General features: G+C 45.0%; 1 protein-coding gene across 1 annotated transcript in view; it reads left to right on the forward strand.

The window, feature by feature from the left end:
* zfhx4 (zinc finger homeobox 4) overlaps positions 1-20,692 on the forward strand; it is an 81,176-nt gene that overhangs the window by 16,240 nt on the left and 44,244 nt on the right. Inside the window, exons 2-5 of the mRNA XM_083995797.1 lie at positions 4,401-6,933; positions 7,301-7,513; positions 7,964-8,258; positions 10,026-10,567. Coding sequence (XP_083851923.1) covers positions 4,447-6,933; positions 7,301-7,513; positions 7,964-8,258; positions 10,026-10,567 — 3,537 coding nt within the window. The 5' untranslated portion in view covers positions 4,401-4,446. The remainder of the gene's footprint in view (positions 1-4,400; positions 6,934-7,300; positions 7,514-7,963; positions 8,259-10,025; positions 10,568-20,692) is intronic.

Consider the following 20,692-nt stretch of genomic DNA (forward strand, 5'->3'; position numbering starts at 1 on the left):
ACACTTTGACAAGTGGAGGGAAAATAACAATTTTCGACCTCAGATGACCAGCTCCTGAAGCACAGATCTGCCTAATTCCAGTGTTTACAGATGTTTCTAAATATTCACAGCAGCATTAACACGACTGTCAACCCTTGCATTAAAGTGTCGGACAGTTAGGGATGAAGAATCTGGGCCCAACAGATTCCCATGTAAACAAAGACGGCAGTGTGGCGACATCGCAATTACAGGTTTGGCATTTAACAGGCTGCGACTCTGGCTAATGTGTGATGGTCTTGACGGGAGGACAAAAGCAGGAGGAGACTCCCACATCACCAGGAGTCCAGGTCTGCACTGTGGATACAATTCTGTAACACATAATGTGTTATTAGCACATTTGTTACGACTGAACGAGCTGAAAAATTTACAAGAGCCTCCGGCAAATGCAGATTTGGCCCCTGACGTGGTCGTTTTCACGCAGCACGTTTTGTGTTTGTAGCCTAACCTCTGACTTTTCCGCTATGCAGGATTCAACTTCTGACTAAACTGGAAATGCTTTAAGAATAACCCGAGTCAGAGAGTGCAGAAAAGTCTGAAAAAAGAAAGAAAAAAAAAGTGGAGAAATCCCCTGCTCTAGAGTGCCTCTCTGTCTCTCAGGGAGCTACTGAAAAGCAGATGGAGGGATATGGGAGAGAGAGAGTAGAGGGGAGGAGGGAGAAAAACAATAGGCCAAGGAGTCTCTTAGCCCCTTTCTCCCATCAGAACTAGCAGTGTCCAAAGCAGGCATTCCTAGGCTATTATTTGCCTCTCACTGGATCTGATCTGCCACTTTAATTACCTTAGTGTGTGTGTGTGTGTGTGTGTGTGTGTGTGGGTGGGTGAGAGAGAGAGAGGCTGTGTCCATGTGCATGCGTGTGAAAGCAAGGGGACATGCTTAATTAAAAAACAGAGGTGGGAGCGGCTCTGGCCATCTCTTTTGTTCTTCTGCTCTAAGAAAGGGACTGTTTCTGCAGTGTGGAAAAACCTGGGCTTCATTGTTAGTTTCTCTCTCCCCCTCTATGTATCTGTCTATCTATCGCTCTCTCTCTCTCAAATGAAAGTAGTCTGGTTGGTTAGCAGAGCAAAGGAAAGCAGTGGGGGAGAGAGAGAGAGAGAGAGAGAGAGGAAGGTTTCTTAGCGAACATGATCTGCCTTAAAAGAAGCAGTAGTGGGCACCACTGCTGTGAGAGGTGTGAAGCCCGGGGAATGGAGCAAAACAAAAAGAAGCAAGTCAAATAACCTTTCCACCTATTTATTCCTGAGACAAAGCGCCAGGTAATCAGGTTTCATGGAGACGATTATATAGGTCATCATATATAGATCTGTGCAAGTCTAAAGAGTTCGGTGCGTAAAATGTTACTTTGAGCTCAGAAAGGCAGGAATTCAGAGTTCGGATGATAGCAAGACATTAGGGAATTAAGACACACTGAATGGATCAGGATGACTCGCTTTGCAAAGGTAGGAAATTAGAAAAGAAAATGCAACATTAAGCATTAGTCACACACTGCTCGCTCAGTGTGTCAGTGTTCTGTTGGTGACAAAATTATTGGATTCAATTAGAACCAGAGGTTACAAAATAATGGACAATTACGTTTTTGTTGGCAGGCTGCACACGTAAACAGCCGCTAACCTGTTAGCATTATGGGTGATATGTCAGTGCCAAGTGCTTAACACATTGGCTTATCCATAAGGCATAATTCCATACTTAAAGTGTTAGGAGATGCATAATTCATAAACCCTCAGTGTTTTATGTCCGAGCTACAATTCAAAGGGGTTGCTCCCAAATGAAATAAGCAGTCAAGTGACACCGCTGACAAGTAGTAAATCCTGTCCTGTGTGTCGCATTACCTCTCGAACCCCACTGCTTCTGAACAGTTTTACCCTCAATCACGTTCAACGTGAGCGTCGGTGAGAGCGACACTTGTGAAAAAATGAAAAATGTGTAGCTTTGACTGCAGGAGCTAAACCCACTGTGTTGTTTTAGCTGCTCGTTGAGCGCAATGATTGATTCACGGTAAAAAAAAAAAAAAGAAGCAGCTGAGTGAGCTGTAATTTGAGTGGATGTACAGAAGACTTTATTTTATATAATTTTTTCTCACACTGCGCAAACATCGTAGCCCATTCGACCTGTATTTTCTTTGCAGTTACAAGTTTGAGCTACCATGTTAGACAGGTGTGTGTTTTCTGTTTGTGGTAGATAGGTGTTTATGTGGGTGGAAACTGTACTTTATATCTTTAGGATCTTGGGTAAAAAAAATCTGATATACTGTCATGTTTGTCTTCCTCTCTCTCTCTGTACCAGGCGGGTTTAGTTTACTTCACCTGGACAATACAGGTCACACAAAAGTACACAGTATACATCCTGCAATCCTTGTGGTAAATAGCACTGACTTTAAAGTAGTTAAAGTACTGGACTTAAAAATGTTTCCACTAGAGTTCTACTTTAGGCCTTAATCTATAAAGTTATGCTCTGAGAACAGTCGTGTCATGTGCACGCCACACATCCACCTTCCACCTCCCACCTTCAGAAACATCTGAGCTGAACAGATCAGCATTAAAATTCATTTTCTGCTCCTTGTGAATTTTCCTTTAATCTCACGAATGGAGAGACGGAAACTGAGTGAGACACAAAGAGAAAAAACATAATTTCTCTCTTTTAATCTATCACTAGTCTCCATGGAATCATCTCCGGGATATGTCAGATTAGACCTGATTATAGCGCGTGCACACACATGCACCCACAAACATACTCACACACATGTTTGATTTCATTCCTCACGCTTTTACTGTCTCTCCCACTGGCTTTGTTTAGCCCTGGATTGTTGCGGATTAATCCTCTAATTGCTTTGTAGCTTTGTTGTGATGGAGAGGGAGTGTAGAAAGAGAGAGAGGGAGAATTAAGCAGCAGGTGGATTGGGTTAAAGGTTAACATGGCTCTTTAAAGCTTTCTTTTAATGCCAGCTCATTTACACGCAAGCATCTGAAAGGCGCTGGTACTGTATCAAGCGAAAAGACACTGGCATGCACAACCGGTCCTCATGCGTTGCATTTAGCTGAGTGAGAAAACATTTTCTTCTAAGTAGCAACAAAGGTAGCTCTTGAGCTTTTTAGTCTATTTTTCCCTCACTTGTTTCTCACTGCTCTCTTCAGGTGATGAGAAATTATGCCTGTGATGACAAAAAGAAAGACATTTTCGGGGTGTTAACGTGTGTGTATGTGTGTGTGTTTGCAGGCTGCGGAGGCATTTATTCAGCACTGTGTGTGTTTGTGTGTGTGCCTTTACGTTTGTGCCTTGTTGTGAAAAGCCAAGAGATTGAAGTAGTGGAGGGTTGAGAGATGGGAAGCCGCCCAGGATTGATAACATCTCACTGGTATTCCAAACATCATTCCTCATGGAAGCTCTCCCTCTCTCTCTCTTTTTCTCTCTTTGTGTCTCTTTCTTTCTCTTATTCCTTTCCTGCATTGCGCCGGCATGAAAAAACATGAATCTTACGGATGTAAATATTCTTTAATTTCCTGACGTGTGTGACCCTCCTCTGGAAAATTTGCCAACAGCCATTGTTTTACTTTTTCCACATGTTGAAGCACAGTTAGCAGAATGACAGTACAATGACAGTGTCTTAGTTTCTTTGTCCACACAGAGTCCGACTCATACCTCCAGGACATTAATAGGTTAATAGGTGCTGCCTAATTAGCAACTCCTGACTGGTGAGAACATGCCAAGAGCAATTTAGCCAATGATTGAAGACTCCAGTCCAATACTCTCCGCTAGAAGACACTAGCTTTTCTGCATCTAAGTTGTTTCACAAACTTGAATGTTACCCCTGCGATTGTTTTTTTTTTTTTTGCGTGTGTGTGTCACAACTGCACTTTATATGATATGCAAACCTAGCTTGTAATAGCCTGAAATCATAATCTTTTATCACAGTGGTAGCACGCACAGGACACAATAGAAGCAAACCTGCTTCCAGTGTTGCACAGTGGTATGTCGATCAAAGAGTCTATTTACCAGACAATTGGGTTATTCCTATAAACTTCCCTAACGCAGGCTGCCATGGGAGCTGCTTCATTCATTTATACCTCATTTCCCCTGCTTCCAAGCTCCGGTCCCTGGGGTCAATAGGAGTCAAAACCTTTGTTTAAGGATGGAGTTTTTTTATTTTATGTGGTCATGGCAAGCAATCTGAGTCTGTCTTTTCTAAGCTACAACTGAGGAACAGTATAAAGCCCAATCGGGACTGAATCAGATCTGATTTAGTACTGATGGAAAAGAGTGAGTCAGTTAGAATGAGGTAATTGTTGTCTTCAGCGTCCGATGTTGAACTGGATTCACTGAATGTCTGATGTTCATTTCTTTATTTCTGTGTTTTCTTCCCCCCCAGGTCCCTGTTAGGCTGGATGAGATGAGATCCCTATGTAGTGGTCGTTATGGCAACTTGTGACTCTCCCCCTATGGTGTCGTCACGGCAGCAGGAACATGGTGGCCAGAGGCTGGACGCTGCTGCTGAGGACAACTCTGTCGTCGCCATGGAGACCAGTGTCGCCAACAGCAACAACGCCAACAACAACAACAACCAACCGTCACCTGTCGCCATCGGAGAGCCGGAGAATGGCCTCGGACAGCCCGCTGTGAGCCCGCTGAGGGCCACTGCTACCCCCACCGTTGTCAGTGCAACTACCGACTCTCTCACCGAGCAGAGTCGGCGAGAAAGCTTTACTACTGGTAACAAAGGGAGTGTTACCGGGACTTTACCAGGAGTAGGAGGAGGAGGAGCAGTTTTGGGTTCGGACTGTTCTGCCCCAGCCACATCTCCCGTGGCACCGGCAAAGGAGATCCCCTGCAACGAATGTTCTAGTTCCTTCTCCAGTTTACAAAAATACATGGAGCACCACTGCCCCAATGCTCGTCTGCCTACCACCGGAGGTCACGAGGAGGGTGAGGAGGTCGAAGGGATGGTAGGGGAGGAGAGCGACGATGAAGGAGAGCGTGAGGTGGGTGCTGCAGAAGTGGAAATGAACAGTGAGGTGGAGATGGAAGAAGATAGCGATGTGGAGAACCTGTGTGGTGAGATCATCTACCAGCCCGACGGCTCTGCCTTCATCATGGAGGACTCCAAAGAGCAGCGTGTCAACCAGGGGGGGCTCCCTGGGTCTCTCCCATTCAGGGGCCTGCTGTCCCCCCAGACCTTCCCCAGTGTCCAGGCCAGCAGTGGTCAGAGTGGCCTGAGCCCAGCGGCGGAACGGTTGGAGCAGCACGCTGCACCCATGTCCTTCTACCCCCAGATCATCAACACTTTCCACATCGCCTCATCCCTGGGGAATAAAACCCTAGCGGCTGACCACCCCTCCTTCCCAAATACCTCAGCTGGAGGGCTGGCGGGCGCTGCTCCCGTGTTGCACAGTTTCCGTGTCTATGACCTCCGCCACAAGAATGACAAAGACTATCTCACAGCGGATGGTGCAGCCAAAAACTCCTGTGTGTCCAAAGATGTCCCCAACAATGTGGACTTGTCCAAGTTCGAGGGCTGTGTGGCCGATGGGCGGCGGAAGCCTGTGCTGATGTGTTTCCTGTGCAAGCTGTCTTTTGGCTACAGCCGCTCCTTCGTGACACATGCTGTCCATGACCACCGTATGTCCCTGAATGATCAGGAGCAGAAGCTGCTGAGCAACAAGCACGTTTCTGCCATCATCCAGGGCATCGGCAAGGACAAAGAACCTCTTATAAGCTTTCTGGAACCAAAAAAACCCCCCAACTCTGTGCTACCCCACTTTCCTACACCTGCCAATTTCCTAGGGCCAGACACGGGGCTCCGCGGATTGTGGAACGCTTTCCACAGTAGTGGGGAGAATGCAGATTCCCTTCAGGCAGGATTTGCCTTCCTGAAGGGCAGTGCCAGCAGCTCCTCCAATGACCAAACCCACAGAACCCAAAACATGCCAAAGGCTGAGACCAACCCAAACCTCGGGGGAGGGGCTGGTGCCCACAGGACCCCCAGCGGGAGTTCTGCTGCTGCTGCCACTGGTGGTATCTCTAATAGTGACTGCAAAGGCCAGGTTAGGGACACATGCACTTTGCAACCCAATGGGCCAGACCTGAGCCAGTACCCGCTCATCAAGCGGGAGCCCGGTGCAGTGGGAGGAGAGAGTCCAGAGCAGGATGACGATGCTTACTCCAATGGTGGTGGAGTAGAAATGGAGGCAGATGAGGAGGAGGAGCAGGCCATGAACATGGCAATGACAGGCCAGCGGGCTGACAGCACCAGTAGCAAAGATTTCCCTCTCTTAAACCAAAGTATTTCCCCCCTTTCCAACAGTGTGCTAAAGTTTAACAGTGACAGCAAAGGCCCTGCATCCACCTCCTCTTCCTCCCTGGCTGCTTTCGACAAGCTGGAGATGGAGAAGAGCCGCCTCTCCACTCCCCTGGCGTCTGCCAGAGAGCGGGAGAGCAGCAACGACTCAACCAGCGAAGCCCTGGCAGGACGGGAGGGGTCATCGCCATCCGCCCACCCCCTTGACATGATGATGTTGCGCAGAGATGACGAGAGTCCCGGGCCTCTGCATCAACACGCCGGAAATCCGAGCACGCCTGGAACTCCAGGGACGCCTGGTACGCCTGGTCCAGGTGAAGGCTCCCCAGGCAGCGGGGTGGAGTGCCCCAAGTGTGACACGGTCCTGGGGTCGTCGCGGTCTCTCGGAGGGCATATGACGATGATGCATTCGCGCAACTCCTGCAAGACGCTAAAGTGTCCCAAGTGTAACTGGCACTACAAGTACCAGCAGACGCTGGACGCCCACATGAAGGAGAAACATCCGGAGTCTGGTGGATCATGTGTGTACTGCCGCACAGGACAGCCTCACCCTCGTTTAGCCAGAGGCGAGAGTTATACCTGTGGATACAAGCCTTTCCGCTGCGAGGTCTGTCCATCTGATTATTCACCTCTATGGATTTCTGCCCTGTTTTTTCCAAATTATAATAATTCTTTCCTCTGTTTTTTATTTTATTTTTTTATTTAACCAAAAGTGATTATTAAGTGTGATGTTCATGCAAATACAAATATATATCATAATATTGCAAACTCTAGTTCAGTATCAGGAGGCATAAATAGGCAATTAGATATGTTTGTCTTCCTCTTTGTAATAACATCTATCACAGCTTTAAAGGTTAATGTAATTATCTCGAAAGTCAGATATTTAAAACCAACTCATCAGATATCAGCCCTTTTTTTGTTAAAAATGCACATATTTTTTCTCATGCATAATTTTATTTATTCTTCCCCTGTAGGTATGCAACTACTCAACCACCACCAAAGGCAACCTTAGCATCCACATGCAGTCGGACAAGCATCTGAACAACGTACAAACACTCCAGAACGGCGGCACCGAGCCCCAGTACAACCACAACCACACCAACCCTGTGCCCAGCGCCAGCCTTGGTGGAGGCTGTGGCGCACCCTCGCCATCCAAACCCAAACAGAAGCCCACTTGGCGCTGTGAGGTAATGAAACAAACAGAGCATCATTGTCGGGCTGTGGTAGCAACATACCAATTTGCTTGTTGCACTGTCTACACAATGAGCCAATTATTTCCCTCTGCGTCACTGTGTCTATTATTTTTCTTGGCCACATCATCTGACCCCTGGTCATTAAAAAACAGTGTTTCTCAAACATTCGAGCATTATCTGTGTTGCAACAACCAGAAAAAAATCATCATCATGATTGCATTACAAAAATGCTTGCATCATGTATTATTTTATGGATTGGGTGTTCAGGATGCTTCATGGCTGTGCTGCTGTTACTGCCAATTCTCATTTTTAACAATTTTTGACTGTAATTAAAAATTAGCCGAATGATTTGAAAAAATAAATAAATAATGTAATTTTATTGTAAAAATTATCACAATCAGATCCTCTAAAACACTGACTTTATCCCTCCTTGTTTTGCGATAGGTGTGTGACTACGAGACCAACGTGGCGCGGAACCTGCGAATCCATATGACCAGTGAGAAACACATGCACAACATGATGCTGCTGCAGCAGAACATGAAGCAGATCCAGCACAGCCTCCACCTGGGCCTGGCCCCGGCCGAGGCAGAGCTCTACCAGTACTACCTGGCTCAGAACATGGGCCTGGCAGGTGTAAAACTGGAGAACCCCGCCAGCAGCAGTGGCCCAGATGCCCAGATGATGATTAATCCATTCCAGCTAGACCCGGCTACCGCGGCTGCTCTCGGATCTGGTCTAGGTAAGTGATACTAGGAGTGAAATGAAACACAGGGAGATAAGTTTTATGCATTAGGCAATTAAAATGCAAAAAAAAAAAAAAAGGCATTTCTGTTGTGTGTGTGTGTGACAAAGCGCTAAGTATTTTCTCTTTTTACACTCTTGCCCTCAAGCTTTTTATTTGCTTTTCTTCTGTTCATCTTTCACTTGGTCAGTTTTATCTGTTTTATCACATATATCTGAGTATTGTTTTTATCTTTGTGCCTTCTCTTCATTGCTCTTCATTTTTCTTCCTGCCCACTCACCTTCTCTTTTTCTGCTCCCATTCTTTTTACCTTACCCCCCCCCCCTCACCCAACCCCCCCGTGCTGCACCCTCTTCTCTCTCTTCCCCTCTTATCTCTGCTCTCATATTGTCCCTCTGTCATTGTCTCCTTTCTTTGACCCCTCTCACTGATTAAAAAATGATTATGAGACGCCACATGAGAATTATTCTTAATCTTTCATTTGTAATTTTCTTAAGTCAGCTTAATCCCCCCTCCTCCATACACACCCCACCCCACCTTCGCTCACCCTGGAGAGAACACACACATGAACACACACACACACACACACGCGCACACACATACACACTCTCACACAGCAGGAAGCGGATTCCCGTAGGAGTGAGAGAGATTTAACAATGACCCTGCAGTGTTACACACCCACTCCCTCATCTAGTGTGGAGGTCACAGCCCAGCCAGCAGATGTACTCTCAGTGAATTACACTCATAACACACTGCTCCCTATAGTGAGTGCAGCTGTACATAGGTTTAGATGGTGTGAGCAGGGTATTAATATATACAAATACTCACACATGTATATACACACTCAAAATGCATGCACGGATGATGGATGCTGACATGCAGAAACACAGTGGTGTCTGCTTATATTTGCCATCTGCATTCACATTTTTAAAACCACACACAAACACACTTTTAGTTATCCACTAATTAGGGGAATTATATTTAATATCTAAAAAAAAAAAAAAAAAAAAAAAAAAAGAGAGTAGATGTAACTGTTAAATCCTCTGTGCTCCAAACAACAAAATATTATCTGAAAAGAACACATGATGAGCTTTAGTTGCGTGCACAGTGAGACAATGCGGGGATCAAACGAAAGAGTTAATTACATTTGTATGAATAGCAGATCTGTTTTTTTGTCCTGGGGTGGGTGGGTGGGCAGAAGAAAAAAGAAAATGTGTGTAATGCATTGATCAGCTTTTCAAATCTGTGTGTCGATGTGAGAAAAGCCTGGAGCCCTCAAACCGTTGTCCCACCATTGCTGAGAGCAGTAATTAAAGCTACCTGATGAGCGAGTTAGCAAGTTGAAAAGGATGATTGTAATTGATCCTGATTCAATCCTATTAGGGTTTTTTATAGACGAGACTTTGTAAGGAGCCCTAGTCCTCTGTGAGGCTTTATTTTATCAAATCCTTTTGTGTGAGAGAGGCCTGCGTAGAAGACTCACTTTTCTCTCCACACTTAATTTCATTTAATAAAAAGAGCCTTTTCTCTTTCTCTCTATCCTTTATCCCTCCCTATGCATGTGAGCTTTTCATTTTCACCAGAGCTTTGTCTTTCTGTCATACCTCTTTGTTTTTATGTACCACTCTCCCTGCTGTGCCTCCTATCTGACATGTTATCCCTCTGTGCTTTCATGTATGTAATTCTTCTCCAGACCCTACCATTCAAATTGCTCCCTCTTTGTCTTTCACTGTCTAACCTATTTTTCCCTCATCCTCTCCATAGTGAATACTGACCTGTCAGCTGAGTTGCGCCTTGTCGGTGGACAAGTGATGGGAGACGACCTGTCCCTGGTGTCTGCGGCTGGAATGGGGGGCATGTCCTCGTCAGACCCCTCCCTGTCCTCCCTGTCGCCACCCATCAGCGACCCGTCTCTGCGCCTCTACCAGTGCGCCGTGTGCAACTGCTACTCCACGGACAGCCTGGAGGCTCTCAACGCCCACGTCAACGCCGAGCGCGCTTTGCCCGAAGACGAGTGGCGCTGCGTGGTGGGCGACGTCTACCAGTGCAAGCTCTGCAGCTACAACACGCAACTCAAGGCCAACTTTCAGCTGCACTGCAAGACAGACAAGCACATGCAGAAGCACCAGCTGGTGGCCCACATCAAGGAAGGCGGCAAGGCCAACCAGTGGAGATTAAAGTGTGTGGCCATTGGCAACCCGGTGCACCTCAAGTGCAACGCCTGTGACTACTACAGCAACAGCGTGGATAAACTGAGGCTACATGCCACCAACCAGAAGCATGAGGCTGCCATCCGCCTCTACAAGGTAAATACGACATTTACTCACATGTTGTGTGTCACTTCTCCCATCCCACAAAAAAGTCTCAACAACAACGATAATGTAAACATATTTTATTAAGATTATAACAACAACAACGAATGGATTGATTTTTGCAGGACACTGATATTTTATTGTATTGTTTAGCACACAGCTCAATACAGTATCATCCTCACTGGTTTACATGCAAGGGGACCTACTCTGCATTTTAAGTTCAGATTCAGGAAAAGCACGGATGTTATTCTTAATAAAGAATTTGCCCCATCCTCTTAAGTGCAGTGTCACATGGGTAAAAAGTTCCCATGAGAATGGAATGACAGAAATGGAAAAGGTCAGTTAGAATACCCAGGATGATTTTCATCAGATATGGGTATGTTATCTGCTTGTGACCAGCTGGCACTACTGTCACCATTAATTATACACAAGTCACGTACTGTCAGCGAGTTTCGCATGTTTCAAAGTTTTGATTATCCTCAGCTGTTTCTTTTTTCCCAGCTTGTTTTTCAGGCTGTGGATAATTCTGGAAAAATTCAAGAATTTGTTTTCAGGATGAGGCTGGAGACGCGTATTAAGAGCTTGGTTTTTGCATCTGACAGTGACACAATGAAGGGGCACACTCTGTACACATTAGTCTTGATATTTGATCTCAACATGATACACGCAGTAAGAATTAAAAAAAAACAATGCAATGTTTTTTTTCATTTTGTTTTTGATTATTAAAAAAAAAAAGCTTTGATTTTTTTTTTAGGAAATTACGCACATTTTTTTGCAGTGCATTTCACAACCAATGTGTCCAGAAACACACACTGCTTATTTACATTGTTATTTATATTCACATGCACACAGCTCCTCATCAGACAAACACTCCTTTTTTATTCAGGCCAATAGGTGAAGCATTTATTGCTTGGGATTATTTGGTAGTGACTTGTCGTAGGGTGACCACACTAGCTGCCCATCAGAGCAGCCGTGTAGTAAAAGAAACAGGAGTCGCTTACTTAACTAATTAAACTCTTCACACCCTGAGAAATAGAGCGTTTCTGCAAGGAAATTCCAATACAGCCAATACTCTGCATCTTTCTCTCCTCCAATATATTTAAGGTGATTTAGTTGGTCAGACGTCTCCTTCAGCTTAATAGGATGCTGTTACATTTCCGAGGCCTTGACCTACAGACCAGGATCAAGTGCATTACATTAATGAGGATTTCTTTACAACTGTATGCAACATTTGGCAGTGGTAGGTGTTTTGCTTGTGTGTGTGTGTGTGTGTGTGTGTGTGTGTGTGTGTGTGTGTGTGTGTGTGTGTGTGTGTGTGTGTGTGTGTGTGTGTGTGTGTGTGTGTGTGTGTGTGTGTGTGTCTTTGATGCAGATGCAGAAGCAGCGGTAAGAGAAGATAAAAAAAAGGCTCTACTCGTGGTTTTTATTCTTCATTGTATTTCTTTCCCAATTTACCAAATACTGTGATATAATAAGACCCTGTAACAACTCTCAGCTCTTATTTGTGTGAGGTGGTATTTTAATTTTTTAAATAATTAAAATTTGAGCTGTATTTGACAAAGGGTTGATAGAGCATGAGACAGAATGAGATACAACAAAGATTTTAATTAAAACTTGTATCAGCAACAATACGTTTATTTAAAAAAAAAAAAAGATCTTTACTCCACTGTTACTACACAACAGACTTTAGTCTCTACGTTCAGTCTTTTTTTTTGGTGTGGTGGCTTTGTTGCACAGTAACATTTAAGGAATCGAATATATTTGCAAAGCTGCGACTGATTCTCACAGTTCCAAGACTTGAGTGGATTAAGAACATTGGCATTCTTAGGGTTATTTAAAACAGTCGAAGTTGACTTAAACAGGATGTACATATTGACACGGGATTGGCCAACAGTCTGGCAAAGGCTAAACTTGGCATGAGATGACTTGGAGATGTCTATCCTCCGGGATTGTTCACTAATTGCATTGAAATATTGTAAATTTCTAAATTCTTAACAGAAATACAGCCTCTGTAGTTGGCCTACATTAGCTCAGGCCCTAAACTATAGGATTAGCTTGATTGGTCTACACTAATCACAAGCTCTTTACTGTCAGAGGAAGTCTTAACCATAGGTGTATGTGTGTGTGTGTGTGTCTTTGTCTGCATTTTCGAACGTTGAGTGATTTTTGGCAGCTGTTTAAGCTGATTTAATATGAGGCAATAGTCAACTACGTTACTGAACATTGGCAACAATTTACTCTCGCTTAACAATGCTTTTTATATCAGTTGTGATTAAGCGAACGGAGCCAAAAAACACAATCAACAGCACAGAAAGGAAAGAAAGTGGTTTGTACAAACATATTCCTGATTTAGATCGCCTTTCGCTTTCCAAGAAAGTTAAGTAGAGTGAGGGAGGGTCCTCCAAAAGCACCAGTTTAGCCAAGGCAAGTGAGGGTCATCCCAATGCCCCCTCTGTGCACCCATACACCCCTGTACGTCATCTACCCACCCACCTACCCCACAGGCCTCAACAAATCTGTTCCACAGATGACGATTTTAATGCCTCTGGCAGAAGTCCCACTATTTTACCCTTGGACATGTGGTAGTAAAGCAGAGAGAGGGGGAGAGAAAGCGTAGAGCAGCGGAGCAAGAGCAGAGGAAAAAAAATCATTTCTTTATTTGACCAGAAAAACACCTCTCCTTTTATGTATTGGCAGAGGTGAAAAGCACATGGGGATGGAGGTAGCTTGGCCGGGCGCATAAAAGATCCAAGTGTTGACGACTTTACCATCTGGCTTTTTGGAAACACAGAATATCTTTATGGCATGGGAAACCATTTGAAGATACAAACAAAAAGCATATTCAGGAGATTTTATGGCTGCTTTGTAGCAGCAGTGGAGTACTTCTAAAGGGAATTGAGAGTTTGAAAGTGTTTTTTTTCCAGACTTTGAAACAGCGAGGGCTAAATGACATTAGCAGCACATGCACATCAAGTCATATGGTGTCCAGGGCACAGCAGGTGGCGCAGGAAGTCGTGGGCCTTATATGGGAAAAGCGGAGATCGGCACTTTGCTGCTTATTGGAGAGAAAATGGAGGAAATCTGATTGGTTCCTTTCCCGAGAGTGCCTCCACACGGGATGTTTTTCTCATTGCCTCTAATTATACAGAATTTAGTTGCAAATAAAATGTGTGTTACACCTCAATTTAGTATTATCACAGCTTCCAAGTGCAACTCTTTATCCCCTAAGATTGTAAAATGACAAAATGGAATATATTTCAACACGCTAGCAGCCTGTGAGGTAAGCTGTGCGTTAAATGGTGTCATAGCGTAGCGTGTCCATAGCTGGCCCGGCCCCGTGTTTAGCTTAGCATTGCAGATGATGATGTATGGCTTCGTTATGATTTTTAATAACAAACACTGGTCTTAATACACATGGAGACAGGAGTAAATCTGTCAGTGCCATTCACAAGTGCTGCAGCGCTAAGTAGGGGGTTTAGTTTGTAGTTGAGCATGTGTGCTTGTGCTTGTGCGTGTGTGTCCCTACAGAGCTTTGAGGTTGAGATCTGGACTGTGCTCGCCCCCGGGTCATTAGGAGTTGAGAATGTTCATGGTCAATGTGGCATGGTCAAGGACCACACACACACACGTATACACGCTCACGGTGTCTCACAGGCCATGGCACCTGTTTCTCAGATGGCCGTCCGAATAAATCTTAAACTGTCCTCAGCCACAACCACCACCGCCCCGGTGTGTGTCTGTCTGTTCAGCTTTCCATCATAATTCAAGCAGAAATGGACGTCCACTGGACATTTCCATATCTCTGTTTTTCTTTTCATTATTTCCCCCCCTGCTTTCTTTCCTTCCCCCGTGCTCCCCTTTGAACTCAGAATCGTAGGCTCATAAAATGCTCAACTTTTTATGACAGAGATGGAGGGAGAGAGGGAGGAGAGAGGACATTTAGATGGAACATACAGTAACAGAGACAGAGTGTTTCCTTCCTCCTGTCTCACACTCGTTTACTGCCTCTGTCTGTCTCTGCACTCTTTTGTTTTGTCTCTGACTCTTTTATTCTCTCTCTCTCTCTACCTCTCTGTTTCTCCCCTGGGGAGCCACAGATAGGCCATCTCATTACCCATGATCCTCTTGGCAACACCGTTGCCGAGAATTGTGGGGTGAGGTGGGGGGATTAAATGAGGGGAGTGATGCGAGAAGGGAGGGATGGAAGGAAAAGAGGAAGAGGAGGAAAGGATGCATCAAAAGAACTCTTCCCTTTTCTTATTTTCATCATCTCCTTTGTGTTTTTGTTTTTCCATCAACCACTGGACATTTTTCTTTTTTTATTTCAATCTTCTGGCTCTTCCCCCCCTTCCTCAAATTGTATTCTCCTCCATATCCCTCAGATGGAGATGGCTATGCTTATGCATCTGTGATATTAAGTCTACCGCTGTGCCTTGGCTATTAGCAAGGGTCAACCCTGCCCACTCTCATTTGAAAATCAAATGGCCCTATATATATGCAGCCCAAATTATTGGACTGTCATTTGGACTTGCGTGATGGGAAAATGGACAGGAGATTGACTCCCATAGATTTGCATAAAAAGCCATTGTGCAAGCCCCTGGAATAGAAAAAGAGACTGGATCTATTTCAAATGCATGGCACCGTTTACAGTATGACACACACACACACACACACACACACACACACATACATACATACATACGCGTGCTCCCATAAATGTATATATGTGCACACAGAGGTATGACGTTACATACGTTCTCCGAGGCGCACTTACAAGTACTGTAACTGCAAACACACACTCGCACACAATTGTAGTCTCGGTTATCAAGTTACCATTTTCCTCTCGAGCCCATGTCCGCTTGTTCCAGACACACTCTTCATCACCACGTCCTTGTCTCACTCTCGCAGACAGACTTAAAGAGTTTCTATTCTCTTCAGGAATGTTCGGATACACTTCACACTAGATGCTACTTGACTGCAAAATATAGATTTTCATGTTCTGTCATGGAAACGAATGATCAATCCGATGTTTTTTTTGCCAGAGAAGGTTGTCTGTCTGTCTCTACAAGTTCTTTTGCTCCCTCTCTTTTCTCCCTCTCTCTCTCTCTCTCTCCCTCTCACTCCACGAGGTAAAGAGACGCCAGTTAGTAGATTATTCAAATCGTCTCCTCTTTCACCTGCATGGAGATTACAATGGAAATCTTTCAGAGGTCCGGGGGGGTGGTGATGTGGGGGGACGGAGGGTGGCGGCTAATTAAAGCATAAAAGCAAGTGTGTGCATGTGTGTGTGTGTGTGAGTGTGTGTGAGTGTGTATGTTTGTGTGCTGCTGTTGCTTTGTATGTTTGACAGAGTGGTTTGAATGGACGGACTTCCCCACCCTCCCCCTTTTCTTCCTAATAATCCTCATAGATATTAATAAGAGTTTCGCCCATTCTTCCTCCAACGCCTTAACCAGATGGTCGGCACAGCATTAGCGTGTGTGTGTGTATGTGTGTGTGTGTGTGCGCACAATGTCCAGCTCTGGTCCGGCTCCTGACTAACACTCATATGTAATGTTTAATTACCCTAGCCAACCCCCCCCTCCTCCACTCAATACCACCACCACCACCACCACCACCTCCGCCTCGCTACTTCTGGACTCTCCAGTGGATTAGTTAACTGTGGTGGTAGACGCCTATTCTCCCTTTAGCAAGGTGTGTTTTTTCTGTGGGTATAAGACAAAGAAACAGACAGTGCTGGTTTTCTCATATTAATAGCCAGATGTGATCCTCTTCATAATCATCCCCACCCCTCTCTGGGCTGTGGGTTATTTGGCCGGGCCGGGGCCAAGCCATTTGTCCATGTGCAGGGGACTGTGAAGCAGATCGGGGCTGACAGGTATGGGAACGATAGCAGACGGGGGGGTTGGGGAGGTGTGTGTGTGTGTGTGTGTGTGTGAGGGGGGCGGTTGTGGACTGGAGTGTGTGGAGAGGAGAGGGGAGGTAGGGAGGGGGGGGTCAGTGTCTTCCAGACCACCGCAAGGAAGGGAACATCTTTGGGATGTGGGAACAAAGGAACAGCCAGGAGTTTGTCTTTTTTTTTTTTTTTTTTTTGTCTTTTTCCCCCTTGGTTCTTCTCAACCCTCCCACCTTCACTATATCCCCAACACCCACCCCAATACATGCTTCACCCCCCCCCCATCCCTTACTCACACACTTGTCTCCCTCCTCCTCCCTGTTTTTTTTTTTATCATCTTCAACTCCCCTCTGTCCCTGATTTTCTGTTGGGTCTTGATCATCTTGTTGAGACAAAGATAACACGAGTGTTTAAACACAAAAAAAACAACAAAATAAAATAAAAAAAATGTAATAATCAAAGTAGGCGCATGATCTCAAATATGATCTCTCGGGGTACATTGCCTTCACTTTTGATGCCTTGATTTGATCAGAGCCGCCTCAGACAGATCACATGGCAGCGAGATCAGATAAATATTTTTGTGTAAGTTCATTAGCTTTACTTTTGAAATCACCTGACATGCCTAATGCTTAATTTGTATAAAAGTTGTCAAAAAAAAATCTCGGTCCCTTTATACTGTATGTGTCAATGAGGGACAATGTTATAAGTAGGTGTTCTATTCTCGAAATAGTCTGAAATGTTACATCAGCCTAAGAATGGTATTTAGATAGCACAATCACGCTTCCCCCCTCTCATGAAGCTATCAGGATATTGATATGGACAAAGTTGAACTGAAATACTCCTCAACGCCTTTCCAAATCAATAATCAATCGATTGGAGGTAATTGTGCCTCCCTTGGAAGAGTCCCAAGTCTCTCTCTCTCTCCACCTCACACTCTCTCTGTCATTATCAGCATGTGGCTCAGTATTCGGCATTTCAGCATTCCAGCTGTAATTGATTTTAACCATTAGGTGCTCAGTGAATAGATAAGTAGAGGGAGATATTCGATTATACGGTGAAAGAGGGAGACGGAGGATGAATAAAGAGCGAGAAAAGAGGGAGGGAGAAGGATTGAGGGATGTTGTTTGAGAGTTGGGAGAAAGAGGAACTGACCTGTCCTGCTGTCTATCCTTCTCCACCACTGGCCTTCCAACCCTTGCAGCACCACAATACTGCTGACCTCCTGTGAGTTCAAGCAGCTTAGTTTCTGTGAGGTAATCCCTAATGCTTTGAAATAGACCTGATAGAAAGCCCACTTACTTGTTCGGGATTAATGTGGGATGGGATGGGGTGGGGGGTGGTAGTGGTGGTGGGGGTCCTGGGTTTTTCAGCACATTTAGTTAAATTAACCCACCGGAATTATCATATTCAACTCTTAATTGTGGATTTAAACCTGCACTGAGATGTGGAGCGGTTTCTGTTTAGAGTATGGTTCACTTTATCAGCAGATAGAGGTAGAGGGGGGAGGGGAGGGGGATGGGGGGGGCATTGGCATTTATGCTTGTATAATATCAGCTGTGTGCTTTAATATACCACTCTTCTCCATTGCTCATGTTTAGATTACTATGCCGGTGGCCAGAGTCCGGCTATTCCTTTCAGTGGTCGCTCCGTCCCCTACGGAGGACATTTTGGATCTTAGTGCAGCTGGAGGTGGGGGGGGAGGCGGGTGTGGGGGGTGGTATTACTTTCCGAAAGATTTTCTGAAGATATAAGTCTAATTTTTTTTCTCGCTCTGTCCTTTCTCCTCTTTTCCTTTTTCTGGCAGGAGTGTAGGTTAGAGCTAGGGATAGGGGCAGATGGGGGGTAGAGGGGGGGTGCTGGGGGGGGGAACAAAGGCAAACATTTGAGTAATCTTCAAAGAGCTCATTGGTATGTTGAGTGGACGCTGGTATGCGGACTGCGGCTGAGGCTTTTTCAGAGGAAAACAATGTCCTTCCTTTAGACAGTCGGGGCCTGGGCAAACACTACCAGCCAGGCGACTCTGCCCGGTGCTGCCACCGCTATCAGTTAACCCCCCCGACCCACCCCACCCACCCTCCCCTCACCCCTATTCCCCTGGCTCATGCAGAAAATGGTGGGATCCTGTGTGATGCCAGAGCAGCACAGAGCTCATCATTGTGGGTTTATGGGCGTAAACAGAAACATCTCAGGTTGTATGAGCACGAACGGCCGTATTTCAGTGACGTGTCAGAAATTGTTATCTGTGTTTGCTCGGTGATAGACCGTTACTATCTCGCTGTGTGAGTTTTGATACGGAGGCACAATGCCGACAAAAAAGGGAGAGGCACAGACTAAAAAACTTGGGCCCCTCTATAAAGGGAGTGGGGAGGGATTAAGTGTGCCACCTTGTAGGTCAACTGCGAGGCATTTTATTTCCTGTGGCAATATGCAAAACGCTGCAACTGAAGAGGCGCTTTCATTGTGCTCTCCCTGGCAGAGGTACCACTCCAACGTGGCCTCACAGTCACACACACACACAAACACGTACTACACATCTTCTACACACAACAAACCACATTGTCACTTTGCCTTCTGGCAACAAGACCTCAGCGTCTCTATTTATTCTATGAAGTGTGTTGAAATATAACATTGCAGTCGTTGGTTACTGGATTCTGTAACGCTATCTAGTATTATAGTGTTTATATGTCGTATCTAAAGTAAGGTATTGATTAAAGTTTGTCATGTACGCGCCGACGTAGCTGTCAAAAAAAAGCAGCATGATAGCACACACATAAATACGGCTCTTAAGAGAAAGAAGCAGTCTGCCATTTTGTGACAGTTTCAAAATTAACTCCCTTTGTCCAGTAATCACCAGCCATTTTCTCACGAGGATCCACCCCAGGGATAATTTCTCCCATTTCGCTGTCATTAGCAGGCCTGGTATTAGGCTTGTGTTTTGTTCCCTGTACCTTTTGTTTTGTGCTAAGTGAAACCATGCGACAGGGTAGGGGCTAACTGGAAAACAATACTCCCCTTCACAGACTCAGGAATGTGTAATTAGTGATTTGAACCCGACTATGCTTGTCTAGATTCTTCCCCATCATTCTCTCTCTCTTTCCTTCTCTTGTTCCTTTGTTCCCTCTGTCATAGATTCTCGGTCTCTTTGCCTCTCAAGCTATTGGTTAGTCTCTTCCACTGTAAGTTTCTGTCCTTTTGTCTAACTCTTGCTAATAGACATTTTGCAGTAAGTCTCCATTATGAAGAGAGAGCAGAAAAACAAACTTGGCAAATATCACTACTCCTCTCGGCACCAAAAATTATTTTCCCTTCTCTTCCCTTTCAGTTTTAGTTAAATATAACAACATCAGTGTAGTGCAAACCTCTTTGATGTTACTGGCCAATAAGCTCAAGCTCCAGATTTTCAAGCCCTTTATTTTTTTTTTATTTAGTTTTTCTCCCTGTATTTCATAGATCCCGTCGATTAGGCCTTGCCTTAATTTCCCAAAAGCATCTTTGCATGTTGGGAAAAATGGAAAATGATGAACCCTACCCAAAAGCATGTTAGCATTTCAGAAATATCCCTCCCCCTTGCAAAGCATTGGAAAAAGATGAATCCCACAAGTATGTTAGCATTTCAATGATCTCGAGCTCAGCATTTTATGATCTCTGTCTCATTGTGAGTCGATGGAAAAGATAACCTTAGCGGCAGGATGGTTTAGGGAAATGGGGAGGTCTGGTCAGTCTCACCTGGCTGCGATGGAGACAAGCGGGGGCTTTTAGACCCTAATGGGCTAAGGTCAGGATAGCTAATAGGGAGTAAGTGGCTGAGCCATGCTGTCTAAATCTAATGCTAATGTAAATACTGATCCATTTTCATGGGGGGTGGAGGTGAGCTGGCTTTCAAGACACCTAACACACATACACACATGCACCGATAAGTAAGTACTATTTGTCCTGGTGTCTCTGTCTCCTTGAATCTGTTATTCCCAGTTGCCGTGGGTCAGTAAATAAAATATGTGGCTTTCGTGTTTAGAAACGCAAGAACGGTATTTCCTACACATCCATTGACTAAGACAAGAAAAAATGGATCATGTTGCAATTCGGCAGAGTTGTTTTCTGCTTGTTTCGCTGCTCTGGCATGCATAACTTGTCTGTGTGCGAGTGTGTGTGTGCGCGTGTATGCGTGGGTGTGTGGAAGCCTGGGCAAAAGAGAGAGTAAGAGATAGAAAGACAGAAGTGATTTT

This window comes from Trachurus trachurus, assembly GCF_905171665.1.
Source record: "Trachurus trachurus genome assembly, chromosome: 20".
Lineage (NCBI taxonomy): Eukaryota > Metazoa > Chordata > Actinopteri > Carangiformes > Carangidae > Trachurus > Trachurus trachurus.